We start from the raw sequence: 22,729 nt of genomic DNA, 5'->3' as shown, positions 1-22,729 counted from the left end.
GAAGCTATTATGAAGAATGGAAGTACTGCTGGGGGAGGTGCTTACTGCCGAAAACCAGACGGTAGCAATGATCAAAGTAAGCCCGATAGCACAAAGGAGAGCAATGCAGCTCCTGCAGCTGAAGGTGGAAAAGGCTACACCAAAGACCAAATGGAAGGAGTATTCAGGTATGGCCTTGCTTAAATAATCACTGCTTTTCAGTCTGTGTGTTTATGTTCTTATGCTTTCAGCTCTAGCATCTAAAGAAACAACAGAAAATTCAGAGTTAGCTGAGTGAGGTTATTTGTACTGAACTGGGTCTAAAAGGAAGAGGAGAGTTTTGCTGTGTTTAAACACATATGAAACACTGTCACTTTTTATGAGAGAGAAGATACTCATCTTCATGTAAAAAAGAGGAAATACTCAAAATAGTTATTAAGTAGATCGCATGTTAAATGGAAGAACTCATGAAAGTTCTACAGCACAACTTGCAGGACAGTGCTTCTCTTCATAAATATTTTTATGCTCGTGATATCTAAGTTTACATTATATGCTTGCTCCTAAAGTTTATTTTTAAGCTAAACTTGCTGTATAGGCTGGTCTCAAACCAGTGTTAAAACTATTTCATTCTGGACGTATAGGTATCTGAGAAGAACTGAAACACATAGTCTGAGTTGCATTATAAACTGTCTGGACTTTGTGCAGCATGATAGTATTAAGATGGGGTGATACCAGGAAAGGAGGCTGTGCAAAAAGAAACAGATAAATAGAAATGTCTGTTTGAGGCAAGTAACTGTTAAGTCATGTTACGTGCTTTTTGACTGTATTAGTGAGAAAAATGTGTGATGTGTGCCTTGATTTCTGCTAAAGAAATAGGGGTATAGCCACTTTAAAATTGCACGCCTGAAACCCCATCTGTATTTTCAGATAAGCCTAGCCCACATATTTTCAAAGGATCTCAAAGAAATGGAATCAAGAGTTCCTCGTCTCCTCATTTGTGTAGATTGGATGAACTTCTGTTCAAAACAGAAATGAGTGTGTGTGTGAAATGTATGTTGCTGTTGATATCTTGGTATCGTTTCCTGAAGTTCACTAGTCTGTTCAGCTGTGCTAACAGTGAGGAAAAGGCAGCTTTTCTGTGTTGACGCAGCAGGTCTGCATTCAGGCAGGTAGACAGCAGCATCCCTGGCATGGTTATTCTCTTGGTGTTGCTATGTAGTAGAGCTTTCTGTTTACCATCATCTCCTCTGAATTAATGTTATTGCCCTTCATGATACATCTAAAGTAAAACCTGAGTAAGCATGTACATTTTTGGCAACCTTGAAATATTACCTGTTAAAATGAACACAAAAATATGTGTGTGCAGATACGTGTGAGACAAAATACACAGAAAGAAGTCCTCTGTAAAAATGAGGCTTAGATCAGATTAAGACATGTAACACATTCTCAGAAAGCTGCTACAAGGAAGGCTGTGTTACTGCCAGTGTTCACTCACCCGTGACGTGCCATTCTGAGCTGCAGTCTGCTTTGACATCAGGCTTCCTGCAAGTTCTTTCTGGCAAAATAAACAAAACCCAAAAAGTAATGTTGTCTACTTTTTTTTAGGGTAAAATGATGTTGTAGAGCCATTTTTTTCCCCATGGTGTGCTTTCATGGTATTGAGCAGTGCTTCCTTGGAGGGATTCACTAGATACCAAATAAAATGCATCCAGTTTGTTGAGATCAGAACCAGAGTAAGGGGTATTCATGGAAGTTATACACAGTTGAAATAGGTACTAAGAAGCAATGTTGCATGAAGATTATCCTCAATCTGCTTTGTGAATATAAAATTTGGGAGTTTAAAAAGTCTCCAGATTTTTCAAATAAGCAATTGTAGTAGCTTGCAGAACAACCCATGCTTGTTTGTGTTTTATAGACCACTTAGAAAATCAGCTGTTAAAACAATGTCTTGACCTTAGCTTGAGTGATGCTACTGTCCTTTGATATAGCAGTTTATAAACCTTTGGAGAGACACTGAATTTTGGTTTAGATGTGCAGTAATCGACAGAACAAATCCCCAGTTCTTGTTGGAAGTTTTGAAAAGTTTGTTGTGTTGTCAGTTGGTGATTAGAAAATTAATGGTTAAGAATTAAAAAATGTGTGTGCCTTGCCAAGGAGAACAGGCTTAAATACAAACAGTGGGCTAAACTTAATGGAAAAATAAAACACAGTGATGATAGCTGAGGGAAGGTTTATGTTTAAACCACAGTGAGAATGAGCTTTCTAGTTAGAAACATGACAGGATGCATATGTTACTGCTTCAGTCAGGCCTCAGACTTTTCCAATTAAATGGAACGTGCCCCTCTGGGGAGGGTATTCTTCAGAGAGTAGAGCTAGTCACCAGTGTACGCTTCTGCCATACCACAGTGGAATGGTTTTTGGACCTTTGAATTGGTTTAAAAAATGCTGCATCCAAAGAGGTGGTTTTCAATAGTGTTTCGTGCATGATTTTTTTTTAGTTGGTGGGTGCTTGGTTTCCTCTAAGGAAAGAAATTTCTAGATGGCAAGGCAGCAAAATCTTGAGTTTTAAATAAATTCTGAATCCTACCATGAATTTTATTCTGTCAAACTAGGTTGGTTTGTATGCTCATGATTTGAAAGGTGGTCATTATCCTCAAGCGTTCTTCCCTCTAGGAGTTTTTGGTTCTGTATTAGTAACTGAATATAGATTGAGAGAAAGCATTCCTGATTTAACTACACATGCCATTTCCAATCCTTTTTTTATAAGCTCTAGTGAGCAATCAGACGGGGACTGACCGAGCTCTCTGAATTGGACCACTGATTAGTATGCCTAGAGTTGTCCAGCTATCTTGAATTTGCTTCTGACGATAGATTTAAGCAGCATAGTGAAGATACACTAGGAGCAATATAACTAATTTAACTGCATTAATTTTCATCAGGGTTACTTCAGTAATGTAGGTATGAGTACAAACAAGCACCTCAGTGCTTTTTTTATCTTTTTCCACATACACAGGGGACACTGATCACTAGCAAGCTACCGTAACACTTCTGTAGAGCATTACATGAGCTTCTAAACAGGCTGCTCGACAGGGAGGAGCATCAGATGCAATGTCTTTCCACTGATTGCATAAGTGATGGGTGATACTCTGTTCTTTGTGGGAGTGATGCTCACTCTTTCATTGTGAGAGTTTGAAGCTTGACATACCCAAAAGCACTTTGTTACTTTTGAGTTGAAATGCTTTGAAAACACCATCTGTAGGACGTGCAACTTTTTCTTGGTGATGCTTATCTTGTCACTGAGGGCTGAATTAAGTTGCCTTAACAGTTTAGGTGACCTGCATGTCATCTGCCTATTGATAGGAAGTGTACAGACCCTTGAGAAAGATTCTGTGGACTAGCATGAAATTAAAAAAAAAAAAAAAAATCCCTGCTGTGTATTAATCATTCCCAGTTCTTTTTGTACTGTGAAGTGTGTATTATCTGTTCTCTACTACATGATTTCAAAAAAAGTAATTTTGGAGATTTAGGTAGGTTGTACACTTTATACAGTCTCCCTGTAAATCATCTTCAAATTCAGATGGTGTTTGAGATCTCTTTTTTAGTAAATAAGCTGTAGCATATATTCCGTATTACCTTTTTGATGTCTGAAAGATAATGCTGTGATTAGTAGCATGCTAAAGTTGGATTGCTGTCTTCAGAAAAATGTGATGGAATACTGCTTTTCCTGCCCTGCCAGGGCTTACCCCTTGGAAGAAAGCAGAAGAATGAAATTTTGTATTTGGATATTTGTGCTATAACCAAAACAAACCAAGAGAGGCCTGAGTTCTTGCAAGGCAGGATTAAATTTCATAAGTAAACAAAAAAAAATTGCCTCTACACATTTCATGGATTAAACTACAAGGAATGCAATTGTGTGACTGACTTTTTCCAGGCCTTCTGCTGAGACTAATGTGAATTCAGCAGAGAGATATATTGTGCCTGTTTAACATGGGGTCAAGAAGATAATTAACTGGAAGTGGAATAATAAAAGCAATCAACATATGCTAAAATGGAGAGAAGAAAAAAAGGCAAAGAAATCAGGGCATGCCTTTAATTAGTCTGCTAGAACCACTGTGAATTGTTGAAATATACAGTTGAATTGTTGAGAAAGTCAACATGGGAATCAGTCATAGAGCCTGTCATGGAAAAGTGACACAGAAGATATGATGGACTTCGTCCAAATGCTCGTGCATTAATCTACATTTTTAATAGCTAAAATAAAAGCCTAAACATAATCTTGAGAAAAGTATGCTGATGTAAACACAGCCTTGAGTATTTCATTTAAAACACACAGGAGAAACAAACTGATGAGGTATATCCAGGAGCAAGGTACTAAGCACCCTAATATGTTGCTGAATCTATCATTAAAACGGGTCTGAAACTTCTGGTACATTCATTTTGGAAACTAGGGATATGCTGATACCAGCTTGATTTCCTCAACAACTCTGTGACCTTCTCTTCCCAATCTAGAGCACCTTTTGCTGACCACGCTTATGTCATCCAAACTGACTGGCTCATTCCCATTTCAGCTGCAGGGTGCTATTTGCCTCATGGTACACTTGATCTGTGTACGTTATACTGTGGTTTTGTCTCTGGGCTCAGAAGTCACTGTAGCTTCTTCTTGCTCCATTCTTTGACACTAACATTCAAAATGCTGCTCACTGTGCTACTCACTTCAGATTACCATTGGGAGAAATAATTGTGGCTTCCATCACAAGCTTTTGGAGAGCGTGCTCAGAGTATTTGTCTTGGGTTGTCCCTGTGCATGTAGACAGAGGCTTTGGAAGGCCCTTTGAAATACCTAGTCCTGCTCAAAAATTCATTATTATGGATTTAAGCCAACCATATCCTGGGCTGTAACAGGAGAAGTGTCGCCAGCAGGTTGAGGGAGGGGATTCTCCCCCTGTAAGCTGATCTCGTGAGACCCCCCGTGGAGTGCTGTGTCCAGCTCTGGGGCCCGCAACATCAGAAAGTTATCGAGGGGTTGGAGTGGGTCCAGGAGGACACAAAGAAGCTCAGAGGGCTGAAGCACCTCTCCTATGATGAAAGGCTGAGGGAATTGGGCTTGTTCAGCCTGGAGAAGAGAAGGCTCTGGAGAGACCTTATAGCACCTTCCAGTACCTGAAGGGGCCGACAAGGAAGCTGGGGGGGCATTTTTTACAAGGGCCTGTAGTGACAGGACAAGGGGGAACAGGTGAAAGCAGGGAGATTGAGATGAGATATCAGGAAGAAGTTCTTCACGGAGGGGGGGGTGAAGCACTGGAACAGATTGCCCAGAGAAGCTGTGGATGCCCCATCCCTGGAAGTGTTCAAGGCCAGGCTGGATGAGGCTTTGAGCCACCTGGTCTAGTGGAAGGGGGGCCCTGCCTGTGGCAGGGGGGTGGGACTAGAGGATCTTTATGGTCCCTTCCCACCCAAACCACTCTGACTCTGTCACTGCAGGTATTTGTTACAGAAATGCAGGCATCTATCATAGGTTTTGCTAACCTAATAAAAGTTGCTCATGCTGACCTAATCTGAATTGTAGATTTGCAAAGTGAAACAAGAAGCACAGTAGTACGATAACATCATTTTGTAGTTACAGGAGACCCAATGGTGGTAGCCTCAGAATTTCAGCAGGTGAGCGCAGACATTTCAGGACCTGAAGGGCTTCCTCTGCCTTCAGCTGTCAGAGCATGGAGAGAGGAGGCCATTGTCAGGCAGAACTGGCTATTGCTGCAGTTTGAAGCTGGCTGACCAGTTCTATGCAGGTGGGTTGTCAACTGCAAGCTGGGATAGTGGAGCTTTGCAAGTCATGATGAGAGATGTCTGTCAACATGTTGTGGGGGAATATAGGCCATTGCTTGCCCTCCTGCTGTTGGAGAAGTCTGTTCTCTTAAAGTCAGATATTATTTTGGGAACATCAGCAACGTGCCCTCCTAAAACAGCTAGCAAGTCTGTTAACCAGAAGGACAGTGCCAGGATCCTGGCAGGGGACTAACAGTTCAGCAAGCACAGAAATTAGCTAAACAACAGAAATAATTTGATAGTAATTCAGATACAGAAGGGATCAAACCAGGGATGAAAAGCAATTCACAAAAAATAAGCCCCCAAACAAATTAATAGCAAAAGCACCAAACTTCCAACAAGCCAGAAATAAACATAAAAAAAATTATTAGGTACAAAAGGGGCAGTTCCTAATCAGGGAATGTGTAAATTGCTATTTAAAAAGGAAAATCTGTGTGGAGTTTACATATGCAAGAAGATTAACACTGGGGACTGCAGTGCCTTGAGTACAGCAAAACCAACCGAACAACAATTTGAAGTGCAGCCTTCAGAAAGTTGGTGGTGAGTGCTGAAGGACAGGGGTTTCAGGTGCAGTTAAAAGCCATAAGTAACATCAGTGATGGGTCTATTCCAAGGTCTCCACTGGTTTCACTCCTATTTTTCCCAGCCTCTGCTGGCCAATGTTGCATAGCCTGCGATAGGAGACAAGATGGAAGGGGATGGTTCCTTCCATCCGTCTGCTCTCCACTGTCAGATCTCCACAGAACAGTTCAACACTCCAGGCAAGGGATTGAACTGATACTGAGGAGTGAGGAATGTCCAAAATAGCCTGCTTCTGCTGAGGGACAAGGATGGGTTTGGCCATGGCTTCAGCAGCTCCCAGAGCTGGAAATAATCATAGAATCACAGAATGGTTTGGCTTGGAAGGGACCTTAAAAGACCATTCAATTCCAACCCCCCTGCCATGGGCAGGGACACCTTCCACTAGACCAGGTTAAGCCTCATCCAGGGATGGGGCATCCACAGCTTCTCTGGGCAACCTGTTCCAGTGCCTCACCACCCTCTCTGTGAAGAACTTCTTCCTGATGTCTAATCTAAACTCACTTTCAATCTAAACCAGTTACCCCTTGTCCTGTCACTACGGGCCCTTGCAAAAAGTCCCCCCCCCAGCTTCCTTGTAGCCCCTTCAGGTACTGGAAGGTGCTATAAGGTCTCCCTGGAGCCTTCTCTTCTCCAGGCTGAACAAGCCCAACTCTCTCAGCCTGTCCCCATAGCAGAGGTGCTCCAGCCCTCTGAGCATCTCTGTGGCCTCCTCTGGACTTGCTCCAACTGGTCAATATCCTCCCAATGTTGTGGACTCCTGAGCTGGACACAGTGCTCCAGGTGGGGTCTCAGGAGATCAGAGTAGAGGGGGAGAATCACTTTCCTAGACCTGCTGCCCACACTTCTCTGGATACAGCCCAGGATATGGTTGGCTTTCTCATATGAAGTTCTTATCAGGACAGTGGTAGTTTGGAGGAAGAGGAGTTAAGTCTTGAAGAGTCTCTGTGCAAAGCTTGTGATTCCTGTCAACTTAAGGCGGAGGAGGGATGTGGTGTGCACTCCAGGCTTGTTTGAGAAGCCTGGTGGGTTGCACTGGTGACCCCGTACCATTTGTCCTGCTATAAACTGACTTACCACGTGGAGTTTGTGAGGTCAGAAAGTTTTGTCTTTCGGGAGTGCATGACAAACACTGACAATTTTGTTTGATTGGAAAGCATCTTCTAATCAAATTCACTTGTCTCATCGTCCCCAGTGCAGAGCTGCGGCAGTACAGGTTTTGGTGCAAAACTCGCATGGGCTTTGCTGAGCTGGCAAAAACCAAGCTGTTACCCTGTAGTGATTGCCCTGAATTGTGATCAGTAAGAAGTCACTAACTCCCTCCCTGTAGGAAACTTTGCATTAACTAGATGCTAGCTACTTACAGATGCTTTTTGCTTTGAAGTGTCAAGGGAATCCTATAAAACTGTTATCTGATGACAAGGTGTAGCAAGGGCTTCATAGCACAAGGTTGTTGAGAATTCAGGCTTAGATGTGAGTCTTGGCCCCTCTGCATTTGTACAGTCATTTAAGGTATTTAGCTTTAAAGTTTGATCTGTCTAAACCGAAGTCCTGCTAAACTCTGCAAAATTCCTGTATGTACGTGCGTATTCCACACAATTCACCGTGAATCACGTGCAGCAGTGCTCCTCAGGCGGAACACTTGCAGGTTGTGTGCTGCTGAGGTTTGTAAGAGCACTGGCTTGGCTGAGATCTGAAGATGACAGGGCACTAAACAGTGGTTGTGTGTCTCAGCATTGATCCTGTGCAGCAGAAAGGAGGGCAGCGTGAATAATGGGGAGGATTGGTTAGAGGTCTGTTGCAGGCCGTGTTGCTATGAGTGTGCCCGCCCTGACGAGGACACGCAAGGGAGAAGTCGGGTGGCTGTCACAAATTCAGAGGCTTCTTTGTTTGAGACTGGCCATTCAGCCTACGTCAGGGTATGAGGGTGATTTGATACAAGATGTGGTTGAGGTATTAAATCATCGCTTCATACAGAGCGAGGAATGTTGAAATAGAGATGCTCGTGTATTTGTAGAACTTGTATCAATGCATACAGAAAGTTTGTTCAGATCCAGGTGCGTTCCCGGCCAGCAGAGGTGTTCTCACATACCTTACTTCCCTGAAAAGCGAGTGCTTGAATGGTGTTATGACTTGATTTTGTTTGGAGAAAGGGCGGTACTGTTTGTTGTTTTATAGCATGCATACCAAAGTGCCGTTGCTGTTGACAGTCAAAACAGGCCTTCCTACCCACTAGCTCTATGAAGTAAATGTGGCATCATCGTTTTACGCATTACTAACTGTAATACTCATATCACTGGGGATGAGGAAATGCTGCAGAGATTGGAAACAAATATTTTCTTACAACTGTAGTATCTTTACAGTGGAAGTAAATGTATGTAGTAGGTAATTCTGGGTACAATAGTTTATTGTGCCCAGTAGTGAGTTTATGTTAAAAAATTACATTCGTGGATTTTTTTTATATTTTATATTGAAAGCAAGAGGTGTAATGTGTTGCATCAGTGCAGTGTATGACCTCATTTGCAGCTGTTCTAACATCTACTTCTACATATTTCTATTTACAACATTTTACTTCATTTTCTTTTGCAGTATAAAGAAATGTAAAAACTATTACGAGGTCCTTGGGGTGTCCAAGGATGCAGGTGAAGAAGACCTAAAGAAGGCTTATAGAAAACTTGCTTTGAAATTTCACCCGGACAAAAACCATGCACCTGGAGCAACAGAGGCTTTTAAAAGTAAAATACCATTTTTACTTAAAATTTCTTTTATGATTAAACTTTGTCAGATTAAAAGAAATCCATCTGCACTGATTACTTGTCTTTTTACAGAATTGGTGATGTGGTGTTTTGTAGCTAATATTAAACAGTCATTTTTACCCCAGAAAAGATTTGACCTTTATTATCTTAACATATACCTAGAAGTATAGATAAATAATGTGGCCTTTTTCAGTAGGGTTTGATTTTAGGGGACTGACTGTAATTTTCAGGTACAAAGAGCGAATACTTGATCTGCGAAAGCAAATTTCACTTTTTTACTGCTGTTGACTTAATGTAGTCAATCAAATCCTACCAACTTGAATCTTTACTATACTTGAGCTTGAAAACTACCAAACTAATACTTGATAGCAAAATGCAGTTTTTATTTAATCATGTGTTGTCAAGTTACCTTTGCCTTAGAATTCCTCACGTGTGTAGTTTTTCTACTTTTCCACACAAAACCAGTTGGGTTTAAACATGGCCTTATAAATAGCCTCCGTGGACCATTTTGTGGGGTAGCATTTACAATGACTTGACCTGATCTAAGGCTGCCAAGCTTAGCTCTGCACAAGGAAAATTACTGAGAAAAAGCTTTTTAAAGAAAACTACACCTTCATCTCAGACACAGATGATGAAAAATGTTAATCTGTAAAAAATGTTTGTGCATAAATAAACAATCTGATTGGGTTTTTATTAAATAATCAATCTGAATCTTACTTATTTTTTTCATGTGTAAGGTTGACATGAAGACTTTTGAAAATAGCAATCAGATAAAACTCCTAAATTGGGGAAGGGGAAAAAGAATGAAAAAAAATTTCTGAGGAAGACTTCTGATACAGACTTTTAGGGGGAGTTATAATACTATATTAACAATTCCAGATGAAAAGTAGATAGAACATAGCAGAAAAGTTGATTGCTAATGATTACTTTAATGCAGCTGAGTGATGGCCTTATCCAAAAAAATTGTCTCCATCCCTATGAATAAAATAATTCTTCCTTGTTAATAGCATTTTAAATAATCTTGGAAAGTAAGAAATTAGTTCCTTATTATTTAATCTTTTATTTAACATTAGCGCTTTGTAGAAGTTTGATTGCTTTGGCTTAATTTCACTTTCTGCCTTTTAACTAGATGAGTAAATGAACAGAAAATTTTGTAGGATAATCTTGTTCACTAAAAATTATTTAACAAAATCTAGCTTTTTTGCCTGCATTGAAATTATTGTAATCTTTGTATTGCTGAGTGAATTTATGATTTAGTTTGCCGTTACAGGTATCTGATGAGTTTCTGACATCCAGCTGATAAAAGGATTTCATAATAATAGCTATTATTTCATAATAATTCTTTATTTTAAGGAAAGGTCCCATTAGGAGACAGAATTGAGTTTGATGTTAGGCAAGGTACTTAGAGCTTGAGCTACCTAGTACTACTCTTCCGTCGTATTAAGCAGTCTTCCTGAGGTTATATTTTAGATTAAAAAGTTTGTGTAAATATAATAACTTCTAATCTCTTGGAATTTCTTTTACCAACTTCATCAAAAGTCTTCCCTTTGAAACTTTTGAGCAGGTTTTTTTTTCATTTTTTTATGTCCTTTATTTACAGAAAATTGTATTTGCGTCCAATCTGTTGTGAATTAGCGTCAAATAATCAAAAGCAAGTAACAAATAGTTAAAAATATATACTGACCATACTGTGACAGCATGGCATTTTCACTTTATGTGCAGTCACCTGATTTATGTCTCCCTAAATTATTAATTGCTGGGAAAATCTGAATTTTTACTACCAGTTTTATCCTCATGCTGAGTAACAGAAGAACCTTGTAGCAATATTGGTGTCACTAGCCTATGTCATGCTCTCAGTTCAAACTGCCAGGCTGCGTTTCTTTGGGTTCTTCCCCCACTTAAACTAATTGCTGATAATTACTTCTAAGGGCATCTTAAAAGGCACATGTCTAAGACTCATTAACATTTTTTGTAGAGTGGATAATGTTGAAAACATTAATTATGCAAAGATGCAGTCTTTGCCTGTGTTGACAACATAATATTGCACCTTTTGCAAACTTTTGGTGACTAATGGCTTTTCCGGACTGAAAAACATAAGCCCTATGCCTTGTGTTGGTTGGCTGCAAAAGAAGCCTTTTGTTGGAGAGGCCTGGAGGAGAGAGAAGAAAGGAAAACAGAAAGGGTTTTAGATACAAGCGACTGAAGATCGTTCATTGAGTGCCAACAGACATTTTCCTTCAGTCTGCACGAGCTGTATGTCTGTGCAGAGCAGCTGGGGTCAGAGCTTGTAAACCCAGCAGAGCCTGTGGTTTTCACACTGATGGTCACCTAACTCAATTTTTCCCTTTCTACTGTCAAAACTGAAGTTGTTCACTTGTGATAATGTAGCATGAATGGGGACAAGCATCCAGGCCAGGCACTCCAAATGCTAAGGTCGTTTTGATAACCCTGGGAACACGCGTGTCCTGTCATGCACGCACACTTTCCTCTTCATGTTATGGCAGCAAAACTTTGTGTTACTGACGTAATTCATAAAATATCATACGAAGCATATAAAAAGATACATTCTCACTTCTGTAGACAATAAAGGTGATGCATTGGAAGAAGTGCGACTTACAAAATGAAACCAAAGAAAATCTGAGTCTATGATGTTTTTGAGCGAGGCTGCTAGAGCAGCCTGAACTTTGCAATTACCCTACTTCAAAGCTTTCATTGTAATGCTTGATGCTTTTTTTTTTTGTGTAATTGCAGTGAGAGGGAACATTTCCACAGGTGTAGGTGTTCCCCCAGAAAAAGGATCAAAAAAGGATCTCGCCTTCTGCCTAGTTCAAGAGAATAAAAGGCTTTTGAATAACGTTGGTGGGAAACTTAGTGGAAGCTACGCAAAGAAAATTTGAGATGTTTCTGGACCTTGTTGTACTATAGTTAATCTGTAACATACAGTAAAGGATGCAGTTCACTGCCTATTCTTGACTTTGAAATTGCGATTTTCATGCTGGAATAGCTCTTATCTTTCATTTATGGGAGTTGTCTCTTATTCCTTCCTTCAGAAATTGGAAATGCGTATGCTGTGCTGAGTAATCCAGAAAAACGAAAGCAGTATGACTTCACAGGCAGTGAAGAGCAAACGTGCAATCACCCTAGCAACGGTAGATTCAACTTCCATAGAGGTTGTGAGGCAGATATTACTCCAGAGGATCTATTCAACATGTTTTTTGGAGGGGCCTTTCCAACAGGTATTTGTGTATATCAGTGTAATATATCAGGATACAGTGATACTGCCCAGACTGGCATTAGAGTTTGTGGCATTCTAAAACAGTAAAATTACTCCAACCTGCCTCGGACCCAACTCTTTAATCTGCATCGTAATTTATTTTCCCCTAAGTGTTGCTAAATCCCAAAAATGTGAGTTCAGTTGTTTGGGGTTACTATGGTGAATCTGTGGCACATGAAATAACAAATCAGTTGTCTTAGAGCTTAAAATATTTAAACAGCTTTGAAACTGTAAGATATCTTAGAGTTATTTTATGTGTCATTGGGCAGTAATATTAAATGCTTTATGTAGTTGCTTCTGTATTGACCTCTAAATAGTTTTTTTTTTTTAACATGATTTTAATGTGGGTGTTTCTTTCCTCAGGTAGTGTACATTCATTTTCTAATGGTCGTGCTGGCTACAGTCATCCAAATCAGCACCGTCAGAGTGGACATGAAAGGGAGGAAGAGAGGGGTGATGTATGTTTAAGCACCACTGACTTTCAACTGTGGATTGTGACATTTTCTGGTGGTCTCTTTCAGTGGTATGACTGTACAGGAGCTCTGTCCTGTTGAGGAGGATTTGTACTTGCCAGTTACATATTTTAAAACTTTGGCAGGTGACAGTCTTACCGATTGGTAAGGAGATGTGCAAATTTGAGAAGATAACAGCCTGGTTTTGTAAATCTGTTGTTCTATGTCACTATCTTGCTAGTGACTGGTAGTATTAGGCTAAATATGCCACTAATTCTGGTCGCTAATCCTTGTCTACATTTAAAAATGTATTTGGACTGAAGTAAGAATTGTACTTAAGGCTCAGTACGCATCAATATGATTTATATATAGTCCTGTACAATGACATATCACTGCATAGACGAGACCAAATCACGATGTACAGTGTAATTGCATACATTTGGTAACTGCTTGTGGCTACATGCTAACCTGTGAACTCTTGCAGCTTGAGTACTGTATGAATATTGTGTATGCATTGGAAAGTTAATCTAATACCACAGTGTTTGCAGGTTTGTAGTTTCAGTTTTCTCAGCTGCTTTTGATGCTTGAAGCAGAAAGTCACACTTAGCGTTAAATCTTGTCAAATTTACCTGTTTACTTGGTGCTGTTTTATGAAATACCCGAATCTGTTTTGTTCCTTAGGGAGGTTTCTCTATGTTCATTCAGCTGATGCCTATTATTGTGTTGATCCTTGTCTCCTTGTTGAGCCAGCTGATGGTATCTAACCCTCCTTATGCCTTATACCCACGATCGTAAGTATCGCTTGATTACATTAGCTTAAGACAGAGAGGGGAGGATGTTATCACCCTCTCCCACTTAGAAGCATTTTATAGAGCCTTCCATTCGTTGGTCTTTGATTTTTCCCAAAGTGAGGAGAGGGAGGGAGGGTATAGAGAAGCCTGACACCTAAATTTCAAGGGTTTTTTTTTAAATTTCAAGTTTTGAAATTTAGGTGTTAAGAACATGCTGTGAGAGTTTAATGGAGATAAGAGGTCAGCAATGCCTGGAGTTTAGGAGGTCTTCTAATATGAGACAGTGGGTCTATGCAATGTAGCATGTTGCAAAAGTGTTTGCATCTCCAGCATGCTTAATCAAATCCTGAACCCTCCTAAGGCTCATTATTCTTTCAGGGGTCATCTGTTCTTGCAGCAAGTGAAGTACTTGAAAGCAACTCTCTTATCCTTATTTAAGTTATGAACTAGATGAAGGCTGGGGAAATTGTCTGTTCTTTGCTCCAGTCTAGGTGATCATAAAATAGTTCATCTAAATTTTCTTGAAAAGAATTCTACAGTGAAACTTACCTGTTTTGGGCAGTAGGATATGTATAACTTTTTTCCTTGAGAGAAATAAATAATCAAGTATGCAACTAGCTGGTAGGCTTAGCCCATTCACCACAATGGTTTTAAAGGTCTGTCAGCCCCCCCAACAGAAAGGTTTATTTTCTCCTCTCTTTTATTTTTAAAGTTCTTTATTTCCAGAGTGTGATGTTTTTCATGTCTGCAGCTAAGCTGTTGTGATGCTTATACACACTTCTCTGACAAAATGTTTGCACGCAATCTTTGATTTTTAATCCACGCAATGCCAGCAGGAAAATGGATTTTTCAGGGCTGTCAGAAAACACTTTAGAATGGAGATGCCTGTACTGGGATTGCTACAGAATAGTGACCTGTTTTTCTTTCTCTTTAAGTTGAACGTAATTTTCTATTACCAAAGCTTATATTTGACTAAAGAGATACAAAACAAGTGTCTTACTAAAGTGTTTTTTTTCCCAAGGTTTAAGCAGAGGAAGTTTAATGTTCAGGTAAATGTAGTAGTTGTATTCTCTGTAGGTTATACACCCATTCATTTCATTACTTGTCTTGAAATGGAAAATTTAGTGATGTGCTCTCCTTTTGTAATAGCAATATTTTTTAAAAGTCTATTTGTGGTGTAAAAAAAAGACTAATATCTCTCACACACCCACCCACCCCTACTTTTTTGCAGAAGTACAGGACAAACCATAAAAATGCAGACAGAAAACCTGCGTGTCATTTATTACGTCAACAAGGACTTCAGAAATGAATACAAAGGAGTGTCATTACAGAAAGTGGAAAAGAGTGTGGAAGAGGATTATGTGTCCAACATTCGTAATAACTGTTGGAAGGAGAGGCAACAAAGTAAGTTTGGCAATATGTGCAGTTTCATGAAAACATGCCTTACTGTTAAAAAAAAAAGATTGCCTCAGGCAAGAATGAAGTGCTTGCAGTATTAAAATATCTTCATGAGAAAGTAAGCGTAAAGTTCCCTACTGTTTCTCACTTCTCAGTGTCCCCAGTGTCACTTAATTTCTGTGTTTTACTCAGTGACCTAACAGCCATCTGGAAATCATCCACAATTTTAACCTGGTACCCTATTGTCTGTGATCATTTCTCGGAAAATTAGAAGACTACTGTGAATTGATAATGAGAAAGAAATTTCTCTAGGTTAAGGACAAAAGCTAAGAATACTTGGAATCTCTTCCACGTTATTTTTCGTGGAAATATCTCATTTCCCTAGGTGCTTTTATACAAATAAATAAAGAAAACAAAAGCTTGCACGTGTGTTTCCAGAGAAGCAATAAATAATCTGCTGTGGACCGCAGTACATACAAACACTGCTTTTCCAGGTGACCAGGGACAGGCAGCGTGTTCTATACAACACTGTAAGCTGTAACTCAGTGCTTAATCTTTTGCCAGTGCTGAATAATTTTTCTCCCTGACTTGGTACCTTGGCTTTATCAGACCTTAAAAAAAGGGTTGTTTTTTTTTCTTTTAGTTTACCCTCTGTTTTTCCAATCTACTTTATACAAAGAGCTTTCAGAAGCCGAGAATTCAGTGTTGACGCGTAAGAACGTTGAATAGCCTCGGCCATCCCTAAATCACCATCTATTTAAACTGTTACTCTATTATCTAAGACCGTTTTCTGAGCCTTTCATGCTCTGTGAGAGCAGCGCTGCTAAAATGACATCAGTGTTCAAACCAGATTATTTCAACTCTTCAGCTGGTAAACATCAGTAATAGCTTACTGGATAACTAAGTCATTCATGAACTGTCAGTAAACTGGCCAGAAGCAAACAGAATGCTCCTCTCCAAGAGAAACTGTGTGTTCCTGCACAACTTGGCTCTCTGCAGTCCAGTGATGCCAGGCCTTTTCAGCTGAGATGGTCCCTTAGCTTCTCCCAGTTGTAAAAGACAGCCCAGCACCACAGGTAGCCAGATGCCCAAACAGGACTTCACGCATTCATTACGGTGGGCCTGTACCTATACAACCTGCGCTGTCCGTGCATACAGGGCCAGTGCTTCCTGGAGGCGTTAGGCTCCTTGTCAGTACGCGTTGCTTATGCACCAGTAAATCTCCACGGTTTTACGAATTGCCCACAGGAGAGACCTGTGGGCAGAAAACTCTGCTGATGGGGTCACACCTGTGCAAGAGAAACACCGGTGCTTTGCGGGAAAACTTTCAGATTATTGCCCCAGAACACCAGATTTGATCAGAATAATTTTTCACAGATTTTTTCAAATAGAAGAAAGCATCAAAGAATTTTTGGGTATAATTTATAGCAAATAGAAAAACCTCATCTTTTTCCCGCTAGGTTGTCCTTTGGTCATCTTGAAATGTTTGAATATGTTCACTCTTTGTGACATGAATACCTGATTTTTCACCTACAAGTGGTTGCTAGATGAATGATTGATGAGCTTATAGCACAATAGTTTATACAAATGATAGGTGGGTTGTTAACAAAGATTGAACACAAGATGTAATCCAGCACCACAAGAAGGGGACATATTATTTGTACATTTTTTCCATGGAGTGTTGATCTGGAAGGATAGTTTGTAATGACCCCGTCATTACAGTCAGATTTACTGGCATGTTACGTTTCTCTCTCCTATATTGTATTTACTGTCTAAATATCTTTGAAAACGTTTCGTTGTTAGGCAATTTCCATCTCAGGAGGGATACCCTTCCCATTTTTCAGCATTTATTCATAGAACCACAGACTGGTTTGGGTTGGAAGGGACCTTAAAGACCATCCAGTTCCAACCCGCCTGCCATGGGCAGGGACACCTTCCACTAGACCAGGTTGCTCAAAGCCTCATCCAGCCTGGCCTTGAACACTTCCAGGGATGGGGCATCCACAGCTTCTCTGGGCAACCTGTTCCAGTGCCTCACCACCCTCTCCAGGAAGAACTTCTTCCTGATACCTAATCTGAACCTCCTATAGAGGAAGTTAAGTAGGTTTAGAATAGATTTAAATATCTAATCTAAACCTATTCTTGGTGTGCTTACTTTTTTAAGCATGAACAGAGTCCTGGACAGTGCAAAGAGGCCCACACTCCTGTATGTACATATTTACTGGGAAAAATGTGATGACAAGAGAAACTCCTGACCCTAGTATAGAGAAGAAAAATAACCTGAAGTTGGTGACTGTTGCTATTTGCAATTTATCAGGTTGTGAAAACTACCCAAATTGATTTTGAGAAAGCAGCCCCTAGTAGATTTTCTCTGTTTACAGAAACATCTGGTTTTGTGGTTTTACAAATTTAAAATGCCTGTTGTGTGTTGGAGCTCCTTGACAGTTAAAACTTTTCCAGCGTTGAGTGACATTTAAGAAGGCCTTGCTAGTCGATTTTGAGTTGAAGGACTGAAAAAGATTTGCAGAGTTAAAATCCTCAGCAATGTCAAGCCGTCGAACACCAGGATGATACAGAGGGCTCTTTCATTAATAACTCTGAACTCTAGCAGTCTGAAGCAGCATCAGTTGACGTAATGGGCTTAACATTCAGAATGGATTTTAAGGCACAGACAGGATGGTAGGGCTGTCAGTTATATGTTCAGATCGCTGGGTGAGGCCTATATTTGTATTGTTTACTGATGTCTGACAGAAGTAGTAGGGTTTTGTTTGTTTGTTTTTCAATCGGGTACTGCTGTATGGAATCTGAGGGCGCTGGAAGGCTGTTACCACTTTCACTGCTCAAAAAATGAAATGCTTGTGAAGATCCAGCCAAGTGAAGCTGTAGCAGTGCTGCTTAGGTGGTGTCTGTGGGCAGTTAGAATAGACAGAAGGAAAAAAGGGCAAGGATAAAACCTTAGGTGTTTTGGACAGCTCTGAGAAGGAATGTATCATGTGCGAAGTATTCCGTTTTTAACCTGAAAAATCTTCTCTCTCCTTTTTTCCTTAAAGAAACAGACTTACTTTATGCAGCAAAAGTATATCGAGATGACCGTCTCCGAAAGAAAGCAGACTCCATGTCCATGGACAACTGCAAAGAACTGGAACGGCTGACCAGCCTCTATCGAGGAGGATGAACTACAGTTGTGCACGTACATCTTTACATACGCTGTTCTCTCTCTTGTAAATTCAGAAGAGATTTAGTTTCACCGTGAATGCTGGAAAAGAGAGGTGGATGTAAAACTCTACTGTGTAGCTGTTTCCAGAAACCTTATGCTGAAATATCATTTAATGGCTTCTTTACCTACTGTGAAATATAGGTAACTTTAATTGTCTAGGTTTTACTTCAAAGCTTCTGTGAATTCTTTCAGCAGAGAGAATAGCTCAGAAAGGATGCTATACTTGTAGAGACTTAGTCATAGTGGTTCTCCTCTAACATATTTGCCATGTAAATATCTGTGGAAAGAACACTGTGTATATACGAGTTAAATGACTTTCTATTTAAAATCTCAAAGATTAGTTCCATACAACATTTTGTCTCACTGATGGAATAAATAGTATGATTACATCACTCCTATTCAGATGTCAAGTGTGTGGAGTTGAAACAAGACTTTTTAATATTTTATCTCTAAATCTATGTAAAATCTTCTAGGTTTACCAGCTTAGAGGAACTTGGTATTTTTAAATATAATGGCATATATTCCTAAATATCTGTTGGGGTATATTGGTCTGGCGTAGAGTAGCATTCAGCTGTTGTAGTTTTTTTAGCATTTCTAAGCAATGATGAGAAAACTAAGAACTACACTAATCTCTCTTCAAAGTAAATATTTGCAGATGCTGTACAGACATTACAAGGATTGCTTTTGGTACTTGCAGCAGGTTACAGCAGCTCTACCATTTGGTATTCCAAATGGTAGGTCTATATATATGGTTAACACACATCCATAGCTTCCTTAATTTTCACGGGAAAGGTAGAGGAAAACGTGCAACAGTAAAATCTTCACGCTCAAAAGGAGGAAAAGAAAGAAAAGGTGACATAATTTTTTTCATGGGAGGCTTCCATTTTATTACTATTTTTTTATCTCGGGCTAGGCCCCAACACTGATTCCTCAACGGGCACTACAAGTGGAGCAGGGAAATACTGCTAAGGAGAAGCTACGTGCCTTTCAGCACTTTTGCCAGCTATTTAAATGCTTGGCTAGTTTGCAGCATGCTGCTGTGGTCAGAGCGGTGTCACCTGACCCCGGGGTGGAAGCGGAAGGGCATGCATTTCGCTGGACTGTGACCTGTGTAAATGAGCAAAGATACCATTCAGCTCCTACGTGCAGTAGCGTGTAACTCAGCGGCCTGCACGTGGGAGCTCTACGTAGCCACACCTGCTGATGCAAAGAGGTGTTTACAAGCAGCAGAGTACTTAAATAAGTACAGAGTTTATCAAAAGTGCCATGACAGTGTTTTTCAGTTCAGTAGCTGATGGTTTTACATTTTGACAGCGCTGTGCAAGGAGAATGTTTCTTGGATTTGAGAATGCCAGGTGGCTTGTAATAAGGGTAGTATTTGTTGTTTGAGAAAACTGCCGTCGTTGAACAACACTATCTGTATACGTGGAGCCAAAATCTCCTCCTAAATTGAAAGTTTAAATACTTGACTAATTTCACTGGAATTCCTTCTGATCTCGAGCAGGATTTGACTTCAGGCATACACTAGATGCTATACCTGTAAAGGACCCAGAAGGCATTTAGCATATACACCTTTTCTAAACTGTCCCACTGGAAACATCCTCTGTTGAACTGGTGTAACGTGACAGGGATGAGCCGCAGCCTTTCTAACTACGCAGCTAAACCAGCATCCAGGGGCGACATCAAGGCCTGAGGCACAAGGCAGAACTGAAAGCTGCTGAAACAGAGCAAGACAAAAGGGTTGCTGTATTGGATGTCCGTACTAAGATTATAGGAAAAGAGTGCAAAAGTAATGGAAAGGCACCCAAATGTTTGAAGTTTGCAGTAGAAATTTATGGAGAAAACGTTATTCCCCGGGTTTTGTAACTGTCCAGAATGTATTGTAATTACACTAATGAAAACAAGCTATCAAAGTACATGTTGGTACTCCTGTGTCTTCTTGCAGAAGAAACTTGTTCCAAAAACTTTAGCAAGTACTCGGGGCTTCCCTTTCACACACGAGCCTGAGCTCGCAGGTGCTGCTTTTAGCGAAGAGGGAAAGGGATTTGTAATGCATTTGTCAGGTAGCAGAACAGTGAAGTCAGAGTGAAGAGATGGTCTGAGCAAAGCTGCTTGTAACGACTGGGTGGCTTGTGTCTGCCCTGCAGTTATTTCTGCCGCATGAGAAGCAGGCGAACAGGCCCATGTTGAGCTGCATTAGGTTGGTTAGGTTGCTGTCCCTATATGGCAACACAGACGTCCCAGCAGTTTGAAAGTGAGACCTAGGCTGCTACATTTCATTGGATTATCCATTGCAATTGCCATTTTCAAAGAAGGAAACAATATGTTCATCCTGGTGGAAGAACACTGCTTGGCGATTAACAGATTAAATAGTTGCACAGTCTGAAATACGCAGTAGTATGCAGAAGGTTGCAATTATTTCCTGAAGCATCAAGATGAACCTGCTTTAAATACGGCCTGCAAACGTTCTTTTAATATTCCAGGTGGGTGTGTCTTTCCTCAGGATTGTTACTTTCGTCTCAAGTCTGAAGGTTTTTTTCTTCAGAAACTTCATTCCTGCAGCAAATCCAGGGAAGATACTCTGCTGCCAAGTTCAGAGCGTATTTTCTTGTGAGCAAGATGCTGACTGAAGAGGGTGGAGTACTTGAATCTTCTCAGATGATCTTTCTGCAGAAGGTGAATTTCTCATTAAAATAAGATACTGGAAAGAAAAGAGAAAAACACAACTGGTTTTGAAGAGCCTGACTAAAAATCCCTCGACTTTTCTAGCTACCTAGAATTAACTCCTTACTCTTTTTATATAATTCTAGGTTAAATACAGTCATAACTAAGGATAGCACAAGCATGGGTTCTTGATTTTTCCTTCAAAAGAGCAAGCAGGAAAGCCCCCCAAAAAGTGAAAAATCTTGGCAAGAGGTTTGGACCCAGCATAATGAAAAAGGGAGATGATTTGCATCTGCTGAAATATATCATCAGTATGTGCTCTGTTTGTGGAGCATCCCGAGTCACAGCCGAGCTCCGTGTTCACATCTGATGAACCTTTTCCTACAGGTTCTCTAACTGTTTCGGTAAAACAAGATTAAATTTGATTTTTTTTAACTTTTATTTTTAAAGTCTTGGTTCTTTTACAAGTTTCCAGGAAAAGGTAGAACACTACAGTCACTGAAATGTAACAGATGCGTTTAAGTAAGCAGCAGGGACAACTTCAAACTACGTACATTTTTAATAGAATTTTGTAATGAATGCTGCTAAAGGATTAAAATGGGAGGGCGAGAATACATTTGTTAGGGGTTTTTTTGTTCCATATACTTCATTCATCCCCTGAACGATTTTGTTCCATACATTTCATCATCCTCTGAACGGTTTTTTTAAGGTTACTGTATAAATTTCTGAAGCTGTAACTTCAGAAAGTACCAGCTTCCCCGTTGTCTGCATGTGGCTGATGAAGTGCAGTCTTAGCAGAGGAAGCTTGGTCGTAGCGATTCGTGGCGACCGGCCGTCCGAAGCCCTGGGGCTGTCTCTCCCATCTACTGGCGGCCCACCTTGCAAGCGCTGCTCATCTCTGCATCGTTTTCCCCCTCGTGCCTTTGTCCACCACCGCGTAGAGCCGAGTAAAAAGGTGCCGTGGGACAAAAATAAAAATTCGTGCCATATTTGCCATGGGATTGTGTGGGGAGCAAACAGGGCAAATGGAATACATACAGGAAAGGAACAAGGCATTATAAACCTTCATTCCTGTCCTTTTCTTCTCCTGGGTAACACTGAGACTTTGCAGTCTGGCGGGAACGAGGTCTGAGCATCAGGCACCTCTGGATTTTTAGAAATCCTGTGAAAGCACACTGTTCGGTTACGATGCTGGCTGTCATGCAGAACACACTTTTCCTGCCGGCACTGGTTTGCGGCCAGGAAGGCCGGCATTGGAACCGGAGACAAAACAGGAGCCACCTCACGGCTGCATAGCTTCCGACACGTCAGGGTGACCGGGGAAGCCAGCAAAAGCGAGCGTCGGGCATCGTGCCCGCACGCTGCAAAAAGCCAGTTCCCGTTTTAAACCTCGCGAGCGCGTGGTAGGGAATATTTAAAGAAATGAACGGACCAGGGCCATTCAACATGCTGCCGGAAACTCGCCCGGGGGAGCTGTATGGGGAACTCCTCAGGTCTCTCTCTAGTGTGCCCAAGTCCTCGTCAGAGCGCTGCGTCGGCCTGGCCGGGGAGGGGGTAGGGCTTCAAATATCCAAATATTCACCCCGTCGGATGAGCTTTTCCTCTGTCACTTGCAAAAAAAAGTGGCTTATCTCTGGTTGTTTCGGCCTTTTTTAAAAGTTCAGCGCACCTATACGCTCAGCAACATCAGCAGTTTTCAGGGGAGCATCCCTTTTTTTGCTAATTCCACCCTCGGCTCCAGGCCGGCAGCTCGCCTTGGGGCCCCGCGGCCGGGCGGGGCTGAGGGACGTGCC

General features: G+C 40.8%; 1 protein-coding gene across 1 annotated transcript; it reads left to right on the top strand.

Moving 5' to 3' along the window:
• DNAJB14 (DnaJ (Hsp40) homolog, subfamily B, member 14) lies at positions 1–19,100 on the top strand. The gene is made up of 7 exons (XM_010153850.1): positions 1–167; positions 8,974–9,119; positions 12,191–12,376; positions 12,778–12,872; positions 13,548–13,657; positions 14,889–15,061; positions 18,106–19,100. Exons 1-7 carry the CDS (start codon positions 10–12, stop codon positions 18,228–18,230), a joined length of 993 nt encoding a protein of 330 aa, XP_010152152.1. The 5' UTR covers positions 1–9; the 3' UTR covers positions 18,231–19,100.
• Positions 19,101–22,729: the final 3,629 nt, after the last annotated feature.

This window comes from Eurypyga helias, unplaced genomic scaffold (genome assembly GCF_000690775.1).
Source record: "Eurypyga helias isolate BGI_N326 unplaced genomic scaffold, ASM69077v1 scaffold45356, whole genome shotgun sequence".
In the NCBI taxonomy this organism is placed as follows: Eukaryota; Metazoa; Chordata; class Aves; order Eurypygiformes; family Eurypygidae; genus Eurypyga; species Eurypyga helias.
This window is presented reverse-complemented; position numbering and strand designations above follow the sequence as displayed.